This window comes from Dama dama, chromosome 33, assembly GCF_033118175.1.
Source record: "Dama dama isolate Ldn47 chromosome 33, ASM3311817v1, whole genome shotgun sequence".
NCBI classification, from domain to species: Eukaryota; Metazoa; Chordata; class Mammalia; order Artiodactyla; family Cervidae; genus Dama; species Dama dama.
In genome coordinates, this window is record NC_083713.1 from 4,929,908 (window position 1) to 4,946,675 (window position 16,768).

The following is a 16,768-nucleotide window of genomic DNA, read 5'->3' on the forward strand; positions in this document are numbered from 1 at the left end:
TAATGATACACAAAAGAAGAGAGGGGGCAAAATGTGTTGTAATTGTTAGAGTCATCACTAAATACTAATTTTTTCAAAAAATTAACACAAGGAAAAATGTAATGTAAAATATTTGGTTAATCCAAAAGAAGAAAAAGAAAGTGGACAAAACAAATTACAGGAGCTATAAATTAGAAAACAATAGTAAGATGGTGTATATGAACCCAATTATTGTCATCCCTCAGTATCCTAGGTTCCAGGACATGATACCCAAAATCTACAGGTATGAAGGACAGTATGTCAGCTATCAGTAACTACAATTAGAAGATGTTCCTTTTTCCCCATTAAATGTAAATTTTAGAAAATTATGGACAAACCTCTCCATCTGCTCGTATTAAAGTATAAGGTAAGGTAAGGTGAAGTCACTCAGTCGTGTCTGACTCTTGAGACCCCACGGACTGTAGCCTACCAGGCTCTTCCATCCAGGGGATTTTCCAGGCAAGAATACTGGAGTGGGTTGCCATTTCCTTCTCCAGAGGATCTGCCCGACCCAGGGATGGAAACCAGGTCTCCCGCATTGTAGGCAGACGCTTTACCGTCTGAGACACCAGGGAAGTCTCATTAAAGTATAAAAGTATAGAATGGTATAAAAGCATAAAATGGTATAAAGGTACTTTCTTTCCTTGTGATGTCTTGCTTTTGGCACTAAAGTTATCCTAGCCTTAAACTTCTGCAGGTACATTATTTCGCTGTGTTTAACTCCAATTTCCATGCAAAATACCTGGAGTGGCTTACTAGTATCTATACGGAACTTTTGCTGATCCAGAGAGTTTTATCAAAGTCAAGGAGACCAAGATACTAAAAGCAAGGCAAGAGACAGGTATAAAGAAATGAATAAAATAAGAATTATAAAATTTTAAACATTTAAAATTTTAGAAGTTTCATTTTATACTTAACTTAAAGACCAAAAACAAAAAAACCCTAAAAAAGTACACAGTACTGGTATATGACAGACAACCAATATTTCATTACATAGTCTATCATGTAATGCTAACACCATCAGGTTTTACCTGTTCCCTGATTTCAGATCTACACAGGATTCTCCTCAGCAGATTATCTGGATCTCTGTTTAAACTAGTGCAAATACATTAAAGACAGGAAGTCTTACCACTAAATTATCTTTTACCAATTCTAGAAAATCCTGTCACTATTTTTCTTCTAATCTCTCTACTTAGTCCTTCTGGAGCTTTTAATCCTCCTCTAAACTTCTCACCCTAACACCTCTATTTCTTAAGCAGTCTACTTCCCCCTTTCCTTATGCTGCATGCTGGTCCCTCCTTTAGCAGTGTTTTGCCTGTGGTTTAACTGGAATTTTGTTCAAATTCTTTTTTTTTTTTTTGCTATGATTCTTTCTTTCGCATCTTCAGTTCCTATCAGCACGCTTGTCCGATGTGGTTTCTACCTGATGTTTTACTCCTACTATCTATCACGACTGGTGACTCAGGCATGATGCACATCACGGTGTTTATAATGATTGCGACGTACCAGGCAGAACCGTGTGGGAAGCCCGCCTAACCTGGCCTGAGAACACCTGCCCTCACACAGTTCTGCGTCTGCTGCTGTCAGCGGCTTCAGGGGACAATGCAGCCTAGAGACTATTTTTTTTTGTTAGTTTCTCAATTTATGGACCCCTTGGAAGGACAAGTAATTCAAAGCAGAACCCAAAACATCCTTGAATGGTTACAAATTCTTAGAAAACACTTCTTCCTTCCCAGAGCACAAGCTGAAATGAACTTCTCCATGGAACCAGTATGGACTGATCTACTTACCTCTCTTATGGGAGTATCACCCTCCAGAGGAATCAGACTGATGAGGGGTCCCACTCCAAATCCCAGCCTTACAAGAGCAGAGACTTCACTTCGTCCCCAAAAGGGTTGCTAAAACCCACAAAGAACAAATGCCCCTAGGGTAGGCACATCAACTCAATGGCCAGAAACTCTGGTTTTTACATCACCCTAATACTTAGCTGTAGAAATGTCTTACTTTCTTGCAAAAGTTCAGTTAAACATTTTTGAAATGTTTCTTCAATTTGTCAGGGGTTTTGAGCAACAGGGTTTTAAGAGTATCTGTCCCACCATATTATCTAAATCCAAAATTGTAATATTACATTATTCTTTTCAATTAGGGCAACCATTTGCTATTTTTGACCACCAACTCCTCTTCTCCCAAATTTTGCTTCACCCTATTTCAGCCCATGTTTGACTAGTAGGCTTCACTGAGGTGGAGAATGTGGCTCAGGCCTAAATTCATCAGTAGACTCCCCTGCTGATCCAGGGTGCTGGCATGAAGAGAAGAAATCCCACGGGGCTTTCCCACAGAGCCAGATGAAGAGACTCACAGCCAAGGGAGGGGCTGAGCGCCACACAACCACAATAGGGAGAAGTGTGACCTGTGCCCACACCATGACAACACTGAGGAAGTGAAGCTGAGCACAGGAAGTGAAGAAACCAGACCTGGTCCCTACCCTGGCAGCCTCCAGATCAGGCTCTGACCAAAGCCAGCCCAAGCTCCTGATTTTTCAATTCCAAGGACTGACACATTTTCGTCCTTATCTAAGCCACTTGAGCTGGGTCTGTCCATCAAAAGCATTCTTAATGACATAGAAATGGACCATGTATTCAAAGTTTAATAATGGAAACAAAATTTTACATGCTTACCTGGATAACCAATTCCTTTGGCATTTGCATAGGGTACCCCAGAAGAACCCGGGCTATAAACAGGATTCATGATTTCAAGAACTAAAAAGGGAAAAAAAGTGATTTAGCCAAGCACTTTTGTTCTCAGGTTTTTCTCCATCACCAGTCTCAAAAAAGCAGGTAGCAAGAGGCCTGTCTCTAATCTGTTATGAAATGCAGAAACAAGGCACTCCATGCTGCTGCTAACCAACAGAGAACAGAAAAGGAATGCCAAAGCCCTAACGGGTGCCCACCAGGACACTGTATGCTTTGCTTTATAACTCTCGAGTCCATCAGAAGCTAAGGGAAAAAAGTGTTCTCCATGTCCCTGTTTTTCAAAACAGTTAAAAAAAAAAAAAACCTATAAATAATCTGAACGTCTTTATTACAGAGAACAGTCTTAACCAGATCTATCCAGCGCATGAAATACCATGCAGCTGCTTTTTTTAAGTGTTTAAAAACAAAGGATGATATAACGATAACTGGGTAAAAGGAGAGGGGTACAATACTTTAATGCAACATGATCCCAAATGTGCACCTACACATACAGGCAAGTGCACCTCCAGCATAGACAGAAAAAAATCTGGGAGGAGAATAAAGCATGAACCGTGACTGCCTCTAGATGGAGTGGTTTAATGTTCTTCTTGCACCTCTCTCTACTTCTGAAACAACTTATGTACTTCCTAAAAATAAATAAAATATATGTGTATTTCCTAAAAGAGACAAATTAGCTACAGCACTGCAACTCTACCAACCCAGTCAATGTTCTATAATTCACAATCTTCTTTACCTGACAAGTTCCAAGAATTTACACAGCTACAACCATGGTTTTATCCCTTCCTCTGAATTTTATCACCCAATGTATCCTTAAAGTGTGAGTTTAATTAAGACTATTCAGTATTCTTTATCCAGTAAGTCAGTCACTGACTTACTTGGTAGTAAGGATTAAAGGGATCTTAAATTTAAAAATAAAAACAGCAATGGTGGGCGGGGGGCGGGGGGGGGGGCGTCGGTTATGGGAACTCTGCACTTTCTGCTCAGTTTTGCTCTGAAACCAAAACTGCTCTAAAAAAATAAAGTTTATTTAAAAAGAAAAGCAGGCAGTTCTCTGGTGACCTCACCATTAGAATTCTGTGCTTTCACTGCCACGACCCAGGTTCAATCCCTGGCTGAGGAACTGATATTCCACTAGCTACGTAGTGTGGCCAAAAAAAAAAAAAGCATAAAGTGTACATGTATTTGCCAGTGTCTGCCTGCCCCACCACATCCTCAGCTAGAATGTAGACAGGAAACTGGAACTTAGTCCTGTTTGCAGTAGGTCTAGCACCAAAGACAATGACACATAAAAAAAGGTGCCGCCACCTGCTGACTTTCTAAAGGTCACATGCACTTCACAGCACTCGGCATCAAACTCCACTGCAAAGGCAAGATACAAAAACACACCGCTCCAAATTTCTACCTCACCTTACTGACTTAGAATAGTTACAACCAAGCAGTTCAGTACACACAAAAGTACACCTGGTCAAGTCCTTAGCCTGTGCGGTAGTTCTAAAATAGAAACTAATTGGGGATAGCAGTGATTGGGACATTCATTACCTAAATAACTGTCTTATTTTTTAACTTCCTAACCAAAAGGCAGAACAAAATTTGACATGACATCCACAACCACAGCTAAGACAGAAATCTAGATCAGTGCTGTCCAGAAGAACAAGGATGAAGATGTTCCCTATCTGTGCTGTCTAGTATAGCATCCATTAGCTCTAAATACAAGTAAACAATCAGCGCCTGAAAAATGTGGCTAGGATCAGATTCAATTTTTTATTTAACTTCAGTCTAAATTTAAATAGTCATGTTTGGCTGTAGGCTACAATACTGGACAATGCAAATCTACAGAACAGATTAGAAAGAAACAAGGAGAGCAAAGCATAAGAAGTAGACATGAAAACCAACTGTATTTTACATCACAGTTTAAGAAGAAACAAATTGATAACTTGTCAATCCCCATTAGCTTGCACTTTTAACCCATTCTTGGTGGATCTGCAACGTAAGATGTGGAGATTTTTCACATATTTCATCTACTTCTCTGGTACAACTATCATTTCTAGAGAAGTGAATACTTTTCAATACTCTGTTTCTTCTGTGCCAGGATCTAATTTCCTTTTCTTAACTGAGTAAGTAAAGCACTACACAGAGGCCACAGAGGGAGAAAAGACAACTCACAGTCCCTATTCTGAGTTCACCACCTAGAAAAGTGCGGTCCCACAGAACTTTCTGTGAAGATGGAAATGTACGTCTGCTCCGTCCACATGCAGCAGTCACTAACAGCTATCTGAACACTTGAAATGTGGCTAGACCAAGGGCCTGCACATTAGCTGGACTCTGAACTGTAACATGTAGGTGGTGGGTACTGTACTGGACAGGCAGGGCTGCAAGTCAGACGACATAAACAATGACGACTCGGGGCCAAAGAGTGTTAAGGGCCATAAAGAAATACAGTGTTGTAAGGGTTGAGTGGGAAGAGCAAAAATTTAATGCAGGAGGAGAGGAATGGTCAGGAGTAAATTACAAAGGTGGTATAGGCTCTCAACAGGCAGGATCTTGAAAAGCCACAGAAATTAGAAAATGCAAGACGCACCTTAGGGACACTTTGCAGCTGGGCTTGTCTGGAGCTTGGGCTACGTGTGAATCAACAAAGATGACCACAGAGACACAGGTTAGGTTGGAACTATCACATGGAGACCCTTAAATGTGGGGCTGTGCAGGAGATGTCAACTGGTAGGCAAGGAAGCTGATGAGCAGCATAGCAGTTCAAGACAGGAGTTACCAAGAGAAGTGAAAACACATATCCACACAAAAACTTGTACCTGAATGTTTGTAACAGAATTATTCATTACAGCCAAGAACTGCAGACAGCTCAAAGCACTGAATACCACAAAGGCTTCCCTTTCACAACCTTCCAGTCTAAACCACTAAGAAAATCTCACCCTACATTTGCCACTAAAAAATGTACAGAATCACACTCAAATTCTAAATACCATATGTCCAAACTACCCAGAAGTTATATTTCCTAAAAGCTTTTATATTTCCCAAGAGACTAATAACTATTTCCTAAAGTGATTAAGAACTTATAATTAAAACTTAAAGGTAAAAAAATAACAGGATTAATGAAAGAAAACGTTGCAGTTTCCACTTCAACGAAAAGGTTTGCACAAGGTCTATGAACAATACCTTAACAGCTTCTTAAGTTACTTGTTCAAATGATGAGATTCCCCCAAGATGATGAGCCTCAGGGGCAGGGAAAATAGCTATTCAGCCCTGGCCCCCTGCATCTCACTTGTCCAAAGATAGTTCATATTCTCTCAATGTTCTTTAATAAAAAGAACTATCCAATAGAAAATACAGGAATCTTCATAGCAATAAACATGAAATTGATATGATTATATAAAATCTAATTTAGAACTGCTAGAATATATGCTTAATGATTGTTGTTCAGTCATTAAATCATGTCCGAATCTCTGCAACCCCGTGAAATGCAGCTCACCAGGCTTCCCTGTCCTTCGTTATCTCCCAGAGTTTGCTCAAATTCATGTCCACCGAGTCAGTGATGCTATCTAACCATCTCATCCTTTGTCACCCCCTTCTCATTTTGCCTTCAATCTGTCCCAGCATCAGGGTCTTTTTCAATGAGTCAGCTCTTTGCATCAGATGGCCAAAGTACTGGAGCTTCAGCTAAAATTCTTCCAATGAATAATCAGGGTAGATTTTCTTTAGGATTGACTGGTCTGATAGCCTTGCAGTCCAAGGGACTCTCAAGAGTCTTCTCCAGCACCACAATTTGAAAGCATCAATTCTCTGGCACTCAGTCTTCTTTATGGTCCAACTCTCACATCTATACATGACTACTGGAAAAACCATAGCTTTGACTATACAGACCTTTGTGGCAAACTGGTATCTCTGCTTTTTAATACACTGTCTAGGTTTGTCTTAGCTTCCTTCCAAAGAGGAAGTGTCTTTTAATTTCATGATTGCAGTCACTGTCTGCAGGGATTCTGGAGCCCAAGAGAGTAAAATCTGTCACTGCTTTCCCAGATGCCACAATCTTAGTTTTTTTTTAATGCTGAGTTTTAAGCCAGCTTATTCACCCTCTTCTTTTACCCTCATCAAGAAGCTCTTTAGTTTCTCTTCACTTCCTGCCATTAGGGCTGTATCATCTGCATTTTTTTTTTTCCATTGTTGACATTTCTCCCAGCAATCTTGATTCTAGCTTGTGCTTCATCCAAGCCAGCATTTCAAATAATGTATTCTGCACAGAAATCAAATAAGCAGGATGACAATATTACAGCCTTGACATACTCCTTTCCCAATTTTGAACTAGTCTGTTGTTCCATGTCTGGTTCTAAATGTTGTTTCTTGATCCACATAGATTTCTTAGGAGACTGGTAAGGTGGTCTGATATTCCCATCTCTTTAAGAATTTTCCACAATTTGTTGTGACCCACACCGTCAAAGTGGGTCTTTAGCACTGTCAATTAAGCAAAAGCAAATGTCTTCCTGGAATTCCCTTGCTTTCTCTATGATCCAATGAATGTTGGCAATTTGATCTCTGGTTCCTCTGCCTTTTCTAAACTCAGGCCTTCTTAAGTGAACAGTGCAAAGAAATAGAGGAAAAAGATAGAATGGGAAAGACTATAGATCATGTCAAGAAAATTGGAGATATTAAGGGAACATTTCATGCAAGGATGGACACTATAAAGGACAGAAGTGTTAAGGACCTAACAAGGGACAAAAAGATTAAAAAGAGGTGGCAAGAGTACACAGAAGAACTGTACCCAAAAAAGGTCTTAATGACACACATAACCACGATGGTATGCTCACTCACCAAAAGCCAAACATCGTTGAGTGTGAAGTCAAGTGGACCTTAGGAAGCATTACTACAAATAATCAGTGGAGGTGATGGAATTCCAGCTAAGTTATTTCAAATCCTAAAAGAGGATGCTGTTAAAATGCTGCACGCAACATGCCAGCAAATTTGGAAAACTCAGCAGTGGCCACAGGACTGGAAATGGACAGTTTTCACTCCAACGTCAAAGAATGTTCAAACTACCATAACTGTGCTCAGTTTATTGATTAGCGGACATGAATGCTAAACCCACTGACCAATCTTAACATCACTAAGAGCAAACTACTTATTTTTTTAAATTTTTATTTACTTTGGCTGTGCTGGGTCTTCACTGCTGCTCAAGCTTTCCTTTAGTTGTGCTGGGAGGAGGCTACTCTCCAGTTGCTGCTCCAGCTTCTCATCTGGCAGCCTCTCTTGTTACAGAGCACAGGATCTAGAGCGTGTGGGCTTCATAGCTGCCACTCCTGGGCTCCAGAGCACAGGCTCAGTAGTTGTGGCACACAGCCAAGTGGGATCCTCTTAGATCACGGATTGAATCTACGTCTCATTGCATTGGCTGGTGAATTCTTTACCACTAAGCCACCAGGGAAGCCCCCCAAGCTCCTTATTACATGCATCCTCATATGATGGAATCACCCTACATCATCTGAGGTGTACTGCTACAAAAATACTAAAATCTGAATCCAATGCACCCTATACATCTAACTCCCAGGTAACTCCTGGGAGGAGTTACAGAAATATACTGAACACCATAAAGCAATCAGACAAAGCCAAAAGAAGGGAATCTAGAGGGCAAGGGGTCCAGTTTCTTCAGTAAGTCAATGGTCTCGGAAAAGGCGGGGAGTAGAGAGAAGGATGGTTCTAGATTAACATAGATTTAATAAAGGCTGCAGGAGGTTTTTGTTTGAATCATGATTTTAAGATGGAAAAAATTACAAAAAGGTATTTTAAGGACTGAGGGATACAAACAAACATGGGCTAGGCATCAAATGGCATTAAACAATCATTAATTTTGTTATATGTGAGAATAGCATTTTGTTATGTAAAGATGCATTGATTTTTAGAAGTACATATTAAACTGTACAAGGGTAAAAATGACACGATGTCTGTAATCTAAAATATTTTTTTTTAATTTTAATTGGAGGCTAATTACTTTATAATATTGTGGTGGTTCTGCCATACATTCACATGAATCAGCCATGGGTGTACATGTGTCCCCATCCTGAAATCTCCTTCCAACTCCCTCCCCATCCCATCTCTCAGGGTCATCCCAGTGCACCAGCCCTGAGCACCCTATATAAATGGGACTGAGATGTTGAGTATATGGTTGTATGTTGTATTTGCATATTTTTTAAGTAATGAAAAGTTAAAGGTTAAAAAACACCATCACCACTCTGCCTGGGATTCTATTGCCTTTGGTCACCCAGAAACCACCGACTTCCCAGTCTGATTTGGTATGGGCCAAGGATCCCAATTTCAAGGCTAGAGCCAGAAAGAAAGAAAGAAAGTGAAGTCGCTCACTCGTGTCCAACTCTTTGGGACCCCACAAACTGTAGCCTACCAGGCTCCTCCGTCCATGGGATTCTTCAAGCAAGAGTACTGGAGTGGGTTGCCATTTCCTTCTCCAGGGGATCTTCCTTCCAGACCCAGGGATCGAATGCGGGTTTCCCTCACTGCAGGCAGACGCTTTACCCTCTGAGCCACCAAGGAAGCTAGTGTCACTTTCTTTTTTTTTTTTTTAAAGTTTCTCATTTGTAATGACGAAAATGTCAGATTTCCTATGGGTGGTTTGACACCTGCAGCAAAATAGGTAAGTCTCAGATTAGGGTTTAAAAAAGATAACAGCAAAAATTTCTCAACTTGAAATCTGATAATCCTCAGAGGGAAAGTATATTTAACATCCATCACTGTACTAGTTTCTCTAGTCTCAAAATATACCATGACCTAAACAAAGTTCCCACACAAAACAGAAATTCTAAAACTTTAAAAAAGAAAAAGAAAGTGAAGTCACTCAGTCGTGTCTGACTCTTTGCTACCCTGTGTGGGCTCTAGAGGCCTTGTGTATTATTTTTCTTCCTACCAAGAAAAACTAAGGTCAAGGGGCTTTAATTCTCTCTCTCAGACAGCAATACACAAGATAAAATCCGTTCAACACAATCAACACTGGAAATTCTGGGTAACACATGACAACATCAAGAAGAGCACATAAGATAGACTCTGAACGCCTCCAAACTCGATCTTCACTATCAAGGTTTCCAATCTATTGGGAGACATTTGCATATTTCTGCACAGAACTTCAAAGATACAGACATAAAGTGGAACACAGGCATAAGAAAAGTAATCATACCTCTATTAGGCTGGTGTGCTGTTGTTTTAAAATTGCTCTCAACTGATCAGTGAAAAGAAGCTGTTTATATAAGACAAGTTTGGGAGGCAAAAATTTGCCTTTAAGCTACAGAACCTATTAAAAAAAAACTTAAAAATAATATTCTTTATATGCACTTAAGCTTCTTTTTCCCAATTCTAATTTTCTATCTCTATGGCATTACACTCCTCATTTTCTCGTTTGAAAAATCAAATAATTTTGACATCACAATTCTGTCTAACCTTAAAACGGAAAGGAGTTGAAAGGCAGCTGTAGAGTAGAATACTAAGTAAAACTCTTAACAAATCTATCCGAGCGGGATAAGACGGCAGGGGCAGTAATACCAACAGCAGCTTCCTCCGCCCTCCTGGCTTGTAGGATCCTTCCACTATGCCGAAGAGCAGGAGAGAGTTAGAGGGGGTGCTACCCGCTCCGCCTGTCTAGAGTGACTGCTACACAGAATATAGAGGAAGGCTGCAGTTTCCAACTCTTAAAGCCTGCAGGGACCTCTATCACACCTTCAGTTCAGTTCAGTTGCTCAGTCGTGTCCGATTCTTTGCGACCCCATGCACTGCAGTACGCCAGGCTTCCCTGTCCATGGCCAACTCCCAGAGCTTGCTCAAACTCATATCCATCCTGTCGGTGATGCCATCCAACCATCTCCTCTGTTGTCCCCTTCTCCTCCCGCCTTCAATCTTGCCTAGAATCAGGGTCTTTTCCAATGTTCTTCACATCAGGTGGCCGAAGTATTGGAGTTTCAGCTTCTGCATCAGTCCTTTCAATGAAATTTCAGGAGTGATTTCCTTTCGGATGGACTGGTTGGATATCCCTGCACTCCAAGGGACTCTCAAGTCTTCTCAAAAATCACAGTTCAAAAGCATCAATTCTTCGGCGCTCAGCTTTCTTTATAGTCCAACTCTCACATCCATACATGATTACTGGAAAAACAGCTTTGACTAGACGCACCTTTGTTGGCACACTTAGCTTGTCCATTTAGTCACAAATATGACTAAATGGAACTAATTATGCAAACACATACTAAAGCAAGCCCACCCTATAAACCTCAAAAGAAACAAAAAAACTTCACAATGTGCACCATAGTACCTTCAACAACAGAACAATTAGCCTAATTCTTTCCTGTCAAAGCAAAAATAACCCAGTCCTTGTTTACCTAACCTAAGTTCTAAAACGTGTCCCTACTATTATTGCCAAGTTTTTCATATATTACTTGAGAAAATAATCTTAAAAATTACACAAGGGTGACTTGAGAATTTAAGGAGGGGGAAGGAGACAAACCTTTTCACTTAAAAAAAGTCTTGCTTGGCAAAATACTCCAAAATACTTTTATGTATGACTGTAATGAAGTATTAACTCATCCAATCCATTAAATGCACGTTTACGTACACTATAAAAGAGGAAGACCCTATTCGTGGACGCTGTAAAGGCGCACCTCTCTTTTTGAAGTTAACCAAGGCTGGGCTACGATACGTCCTTTCTGGATAAAACATTGAAAGCCTTTCAAGCTAAAGCTTCTGCCAGGCAAATGGAATAATGTTTACTTTGTAAGAAAAGTGGATAGTTTACACACTGGAAATGATGAAGAGCCTACGAACAGAAACGCCACCCCACTGCTTCCCCATTTTTTGCATTTTCCTGATCTGATCACCTGGACATTAAAAAAAGGCCCAGAGAACACTGTTGTGCAACAAACGCCGCTCTCGCCGGCCGGGGGGCAGGTTCCCCGCGGCCCACGCCGCACCTGCCCGCGAGCCCGGTAGCCCAGCCCCGCCTCCCTCCGGCAGCACCCGCCCGCCCGGCCCCGCGGGACAAAGCGCCGCCGCGGGCCCGACCTTGGCGCCGCCCAAATCGGCCGCACAAAGCGCCGCACTTCCGGCCGCGCACGCCGCCGCCCGCCCCGCCCGCACTCACCGCGCCGCGGGGGCAGACTGGGCCTCAGTGATCAGAGCTCGCCCGCCCAGGGCGCGCTCAGCGGTCGGGCTCGGTGAGAGGCGCGCGCTGCGTAGGCCTGCTCCGATGCGGGGCTGACCCGCGAGGCCCGGGTCGCCGCCACCGCCGCTTACCCGGCCCGCGCTCCCGCTCGCCCCGCTCTGCCCGGCCCGCCTCTCCGCAGCCCGCGCTCCTCGCCGACGCTGCGCTGCCGCCTAGCCCAGACCTCACTTCCGCCTGGAGCCCGCCTTGGCGGGGGCGCGCCGACACGTGACCCGACGGCGCCTTCCGGGCTCCGGGTCGGCGTGCGCGCTCCCGCCGACGTCCGAGAGGCGACGGGCCTGGGAGGCTTCCGGGAACTGTCGCGTACAGGGACCGTCGGGCCGAATTTCCGTGGTCTCGGCGTTTGGAGCGTACAGGGCGGGGGGTTTCAAACAGAAGTCAAACGGCGCCCGGAGGATATCTGTTGACTCGAATAAACGCTCATGTGGAATGTTTTTCCTTACGCCATCTTGGGCTCCTACGCTCGTGGCTTGGAAAGGGCACAATGGAACATAATTATAGTGGAACATAATCATTAACTTATTAAGGGAGAAACATGTATTCGATTTCGTGTTTTTAAATAGCTCCGCACTACAGAAACCCTTGTGTAATGCAGGCGCGGCGGTGGGGGCTCGCTCCTCCCCAGTGCCAGGCTCCGGGCCCCCGGCCTGTGTGGTCGGCTGTCGGCTTAACGGCCAGGGCCGGGGCGCCGGGACCTCCCGAGCTCGCGCGCTCGGCGCTCTTAGCGTTCGCCGTTCTGAGTGCTCTGCATTCATTAAGTCACTTAATACAATAAAGTCGTTATAACGAGGCAGTTAAGGCACGAAGAGGTTGGCAAGTTCCTTCGAGAGCCGACCAAATTGAAACCCGAACGTCTGACTTCAGGGCACTTGCTCTTAAAGGGGGACTTCGGGGTTTGCGCTTTTCCAGAGCTGCTCTCAACTATGTCTGTAACGTTACTCGGGCCCACAGGTTCCCTGCGTGATCTGAGACCCAATGGTTGTGCCTTGGAGAAAGGTGGAGGAATCCTGTGGTCTCTGCTCAGCTGGGAGGGTCCAGGCAGTCTATCTTTCCCTGACCAAGCCGAGAACACCTACTACACAGTTCCTAAAGACTGTTTGGTTGGCATCCCTGAGATATAAGTGCACGTTAAAATGCTACCCACTGCAGTATTCTGGTGCTTTCCTTGTGGCTCACTTGGTAAAGAATCAGCCTGCAATGTGGGAGACCTGGCTTCAATCCCTGGGTTGGGAAACTGCCCTGGAGAAGGGAAAGGCTACCACTCCAGTATTCTGGCCCAGAGAATTCCATGAACTGTATAGTCCATAAGGTGGCAAACAGTTGGACATGACTGAGTGACATTCACTAAATAGTTGCAAAGGACTTGGTTTTTGTCACACTATGGAAGATGGTGGCTTTAAATACAACTAGATGTTACTCTTAACCGTTGTAATATAGACACTATGGTGATTTGAGTCCCACTGAAAGGTGAAAGTGAAGTCGCTCAGTCATGCCCTGCTCTTTGCCACCGCATGGACGCTAGCCCACCAGGCTCCTCCATCCATGGAATTTTCTAGGCAAGAGTACTGGAGTGGGTTGCCATTTCCTTAGTTTCCATTTTAAAAGTACATGAATAAAGGGCTTTTCTGGTGGTTAAATGGCTAAGAATTCACCTGCTGATGCAAGGGATGCAGTTCAATCCCTCCTCTGGGAAAATCCCACATGCAGAACAGCTAAGCCAGAGCAGCACAACTACTGGGCCTGCCGGCCCTAGATCCTGTGCTCCACCTTAAGAGAAGCCATTGCAATGAGAAGCCCATGTACCCTAAGGAAGAGTAGCCGTTGCTCAGGGAAACTAGAAAAAGCCCAGGCAGTTTAAGGAAGACCCAACAAGCCAGTGATAAAAATTTAGAAATACATGAATCAGTTCTGTAACAGTACAGAATTCCATTGTGCTTTTTCTTCTTAAACTCCTGCTTACATACCACTGTCGGCACAGAATTTAACCCTAATATTAATATATTTGTGTATTGAGCCTCTTTATTTTTTTAAATCACTTGTATCTGTCAGGATAGGTAGGAAATGCTGCAGTAACAAGCCCCAGATCTCAGTGTTTTCACACAATACAGAAGTTTATTTCTCACTTAAACATCAGATCTGAAGCAAGTGGAATCATCTAAAAAACTATGCTAACAATAAGAGCAACCAGTGATTATCAAAATGAGAAAAAATAATCTAATCTATCTAAATTAACAACGAATTAGAAGATATAATGGAAAAGAAGATCCATTTTATACAAGGTTGATTACTTATAGACAAAATAAAACAATATACAAAAATAACAATAATACCCAGAAATAAAACTTGCATAATAGTTGTGAAAGGTCTATATGAATAAAATTCAAAATACCCACCAAATCACACCAAAAAAAAAAAAAAAAACTCTTAAATACATGGAGAAAAACATATTATTCTTGGATGCTTTTTCTAAATTTATGAATTTAATACAATTCCTATCAAAAACCAATAATTACTTTTAATTAGGTAAAGCGATTCTGATTTACACATGAAAAAATCAGGAAAAATCAAAAGCAAGGGTATCTGAAGAATTCCCTGGCAGTTAGTACTCAGCTTTCACTGCCCAGGACTCAGGCTCAGTCCCCGATTGGGGAACTACGATCCTTCAAGCCAAAAAGTAAAAGAATATTTGCCAGGAAAACATTGAAGGCAAAGAGTAATAGTAAGGGGGCTACTACACCTATCGAAATAAGAAAACATATTTAAAAACCTCAGTCAACAAAGCAGTGTGTCACAGATGTATGAATAGACACATCAATGAAATAGAACATTCAGAAATACACTCAAATTATTTTCAGAAGTGATATCTGATAAAGGTAGTATCTCAAGTCACTTCGAAGAAAGATGGACTATTTAATAAATGGTATTGAGATGGTAACAGCCATCTGAAAAAATATAAAATTGAATCTATAGCTTACCATACCTGAATAAAATCCAAATCAAAAAAGATACAAATGTACAACAATGGAATTATAAAAGAACAAGAATTTAAAAAAAAAATTTTTTTTATCTTGGAGTAAAAAAGCCTTTTTTTAAAAAATCAAACTTTAAACTTTTTATTTTCTATTTGGGTACAGCCGATTAACAATGTTGTGGTAGTTTCATGTGAACAGCTAAGGGCCTTAGCCTCAAATATACACGTATTTGTTCCGTAGGAAGTTAAGACAAAAGCAGCAAGGGGAGGCCTGGCTGAAAGGGATGCAAGCTGATCTCTGAACTCCATCTTAGACACACCCAGGAGAGCTCATTGGATAGGCTGCAAAACAAACACAGAGACTTTTCAACTTTTTCGTATATGTCCTAGGCACTACAAAATAACCACAGGGGCTTCTAAAAGTAACCTTAGGCAGTTAGGAACCCAGTAAGGGATCATGAATATTCTACATCTAATTAAAACAGACTGAATCTTGGGAAGACGTAAACAGCACAGTCTACTGTTATATAGCGTATGCCTATTTGCATTCCCTTTCATTGATTTGAGGTGAGTACAAGCGCTACTTTGCACAGGCTATAACCGAAAGGAGGAGACTGGAAGTATGAAAGGAGGAAGGCAAGAGGGATCAACAGGAAGAATGAGGAGGATTCCTTTGGGGTGGGCCTGCTCTCATGTCATTGATTGTGTAATAAAAGATCTGTCTGCTTGAGCTGAACTAAGCTATAACTTGTCAGTTGTTTTACACCGTTTAACCCATTGCTCCAAATTTTTGTTGCAATGAGACAAGAACCCAGGAAGAGAAGTAAACTGATTTGACATACCATTCTCCCCCAAACCTCTCTCCCATTCAGGATGACACATGACGTTGAGCAGAGTTCCAAGGAAACCTTTTTAAGCTGCCTATCAAAATCTAGACATCATGGGTATGAAAAGCTTTGGTTTGCCAAAAAAGAACCATGAAAATAGCCAAAAGACAAATGATTAACATTTGTTAATCATTTAACCATTTGTCTTTGATTAAAATTAACATTAAAAGACAAATGGGCTTCCTTTGTGGTTCAGCTGGTAAAGAATCCGCCTACAATGTGGGAGATCTGTGTTCGATCCCTGGGTTGGGAAGGTCCCCTGGAGAAGGGAAAGGCTACCCACTCCAGTATCCTGGCCTGGAGAATTCCATAGACTGTATAGTCTTTGGGGTTGCAAAGAGTTGGACACGACTGAGTGACTTTCACTTTCACTTTAAAAGACATATGATTAGTATTAACATTAAAAGACAAATGATTAACATTAACAAATAGCTCCAACACATACCATAGGCAAAGGACTAATCTCCTTAGTATTTAAAGAGTTTCCAGAAGTCAATAAGAGAAAGCCCTAAAATCCAATAAAAAAATGAGGAGAATTCACAGAAAAAGAAATAAATGTCTCTTAATTACATGAAAAAATAAAAAGATTCAACCTCACTCATAAAAAGAAAGTTAAAATTCTTTGAGAGAGGATTTCCCTGGGGGTCCAGCAGTAAAACTGCGTTCCCAACACTGGGGGCTTGGATTCAGTCCCTGGTCGGGGACCTAGATCCCACATGTCACAACAAAGAGTTCACATGCCACAACTAAAGATCCTGCAAGTCACAACGAGGATGGAAGATTTTGAGTGCTACAACTGAGACCCGGTACAGTCAAGTAAATAAAAGAATAAATATTAAAAAAGAAAAAAAAAAAACAAAAAACTCTTTGAGATAGCGTCTTTTCCCCTCTTAGATTGGCAAGCACCAAAAAGAAATTTTGA

The 16,768-nt window shown here is 41.9% G+C and overlaps 1 protein-coding gene across 2 annotated transcripts in view; it reads right to left on the bottom strand.

Annotated features, from left to right (window-relative positions):
* FAM168B (family with sequence similarity 168 member B) overlaps positions 1-12,104 on the bottom strand; it is a 39,095-nt gene extending 26,991 nt beyond the window's left edge. The window contains exons 1-2 of one of the 2 annotated variants that reach the window (XM_061135607.1): positions 12,060-12,104; positions 2,697-2,777 (exon numbers count right to left, since the gene is read on the bottom strand). In XM_061135607.1, coding sequence (XP_060991590.1) covers positions 2,697-2,766 — 70 coding nt within the window. In that variant the 5' untranslated portion in view covers positions 2,767-2,777; positions 12,060-12,104. The other variant, XM_061135606.1, reaches the window with a different exon arrangement.
* Between the last annotated feature and the right edge of the window lie 4,664 nt (positions 12,105-16,768).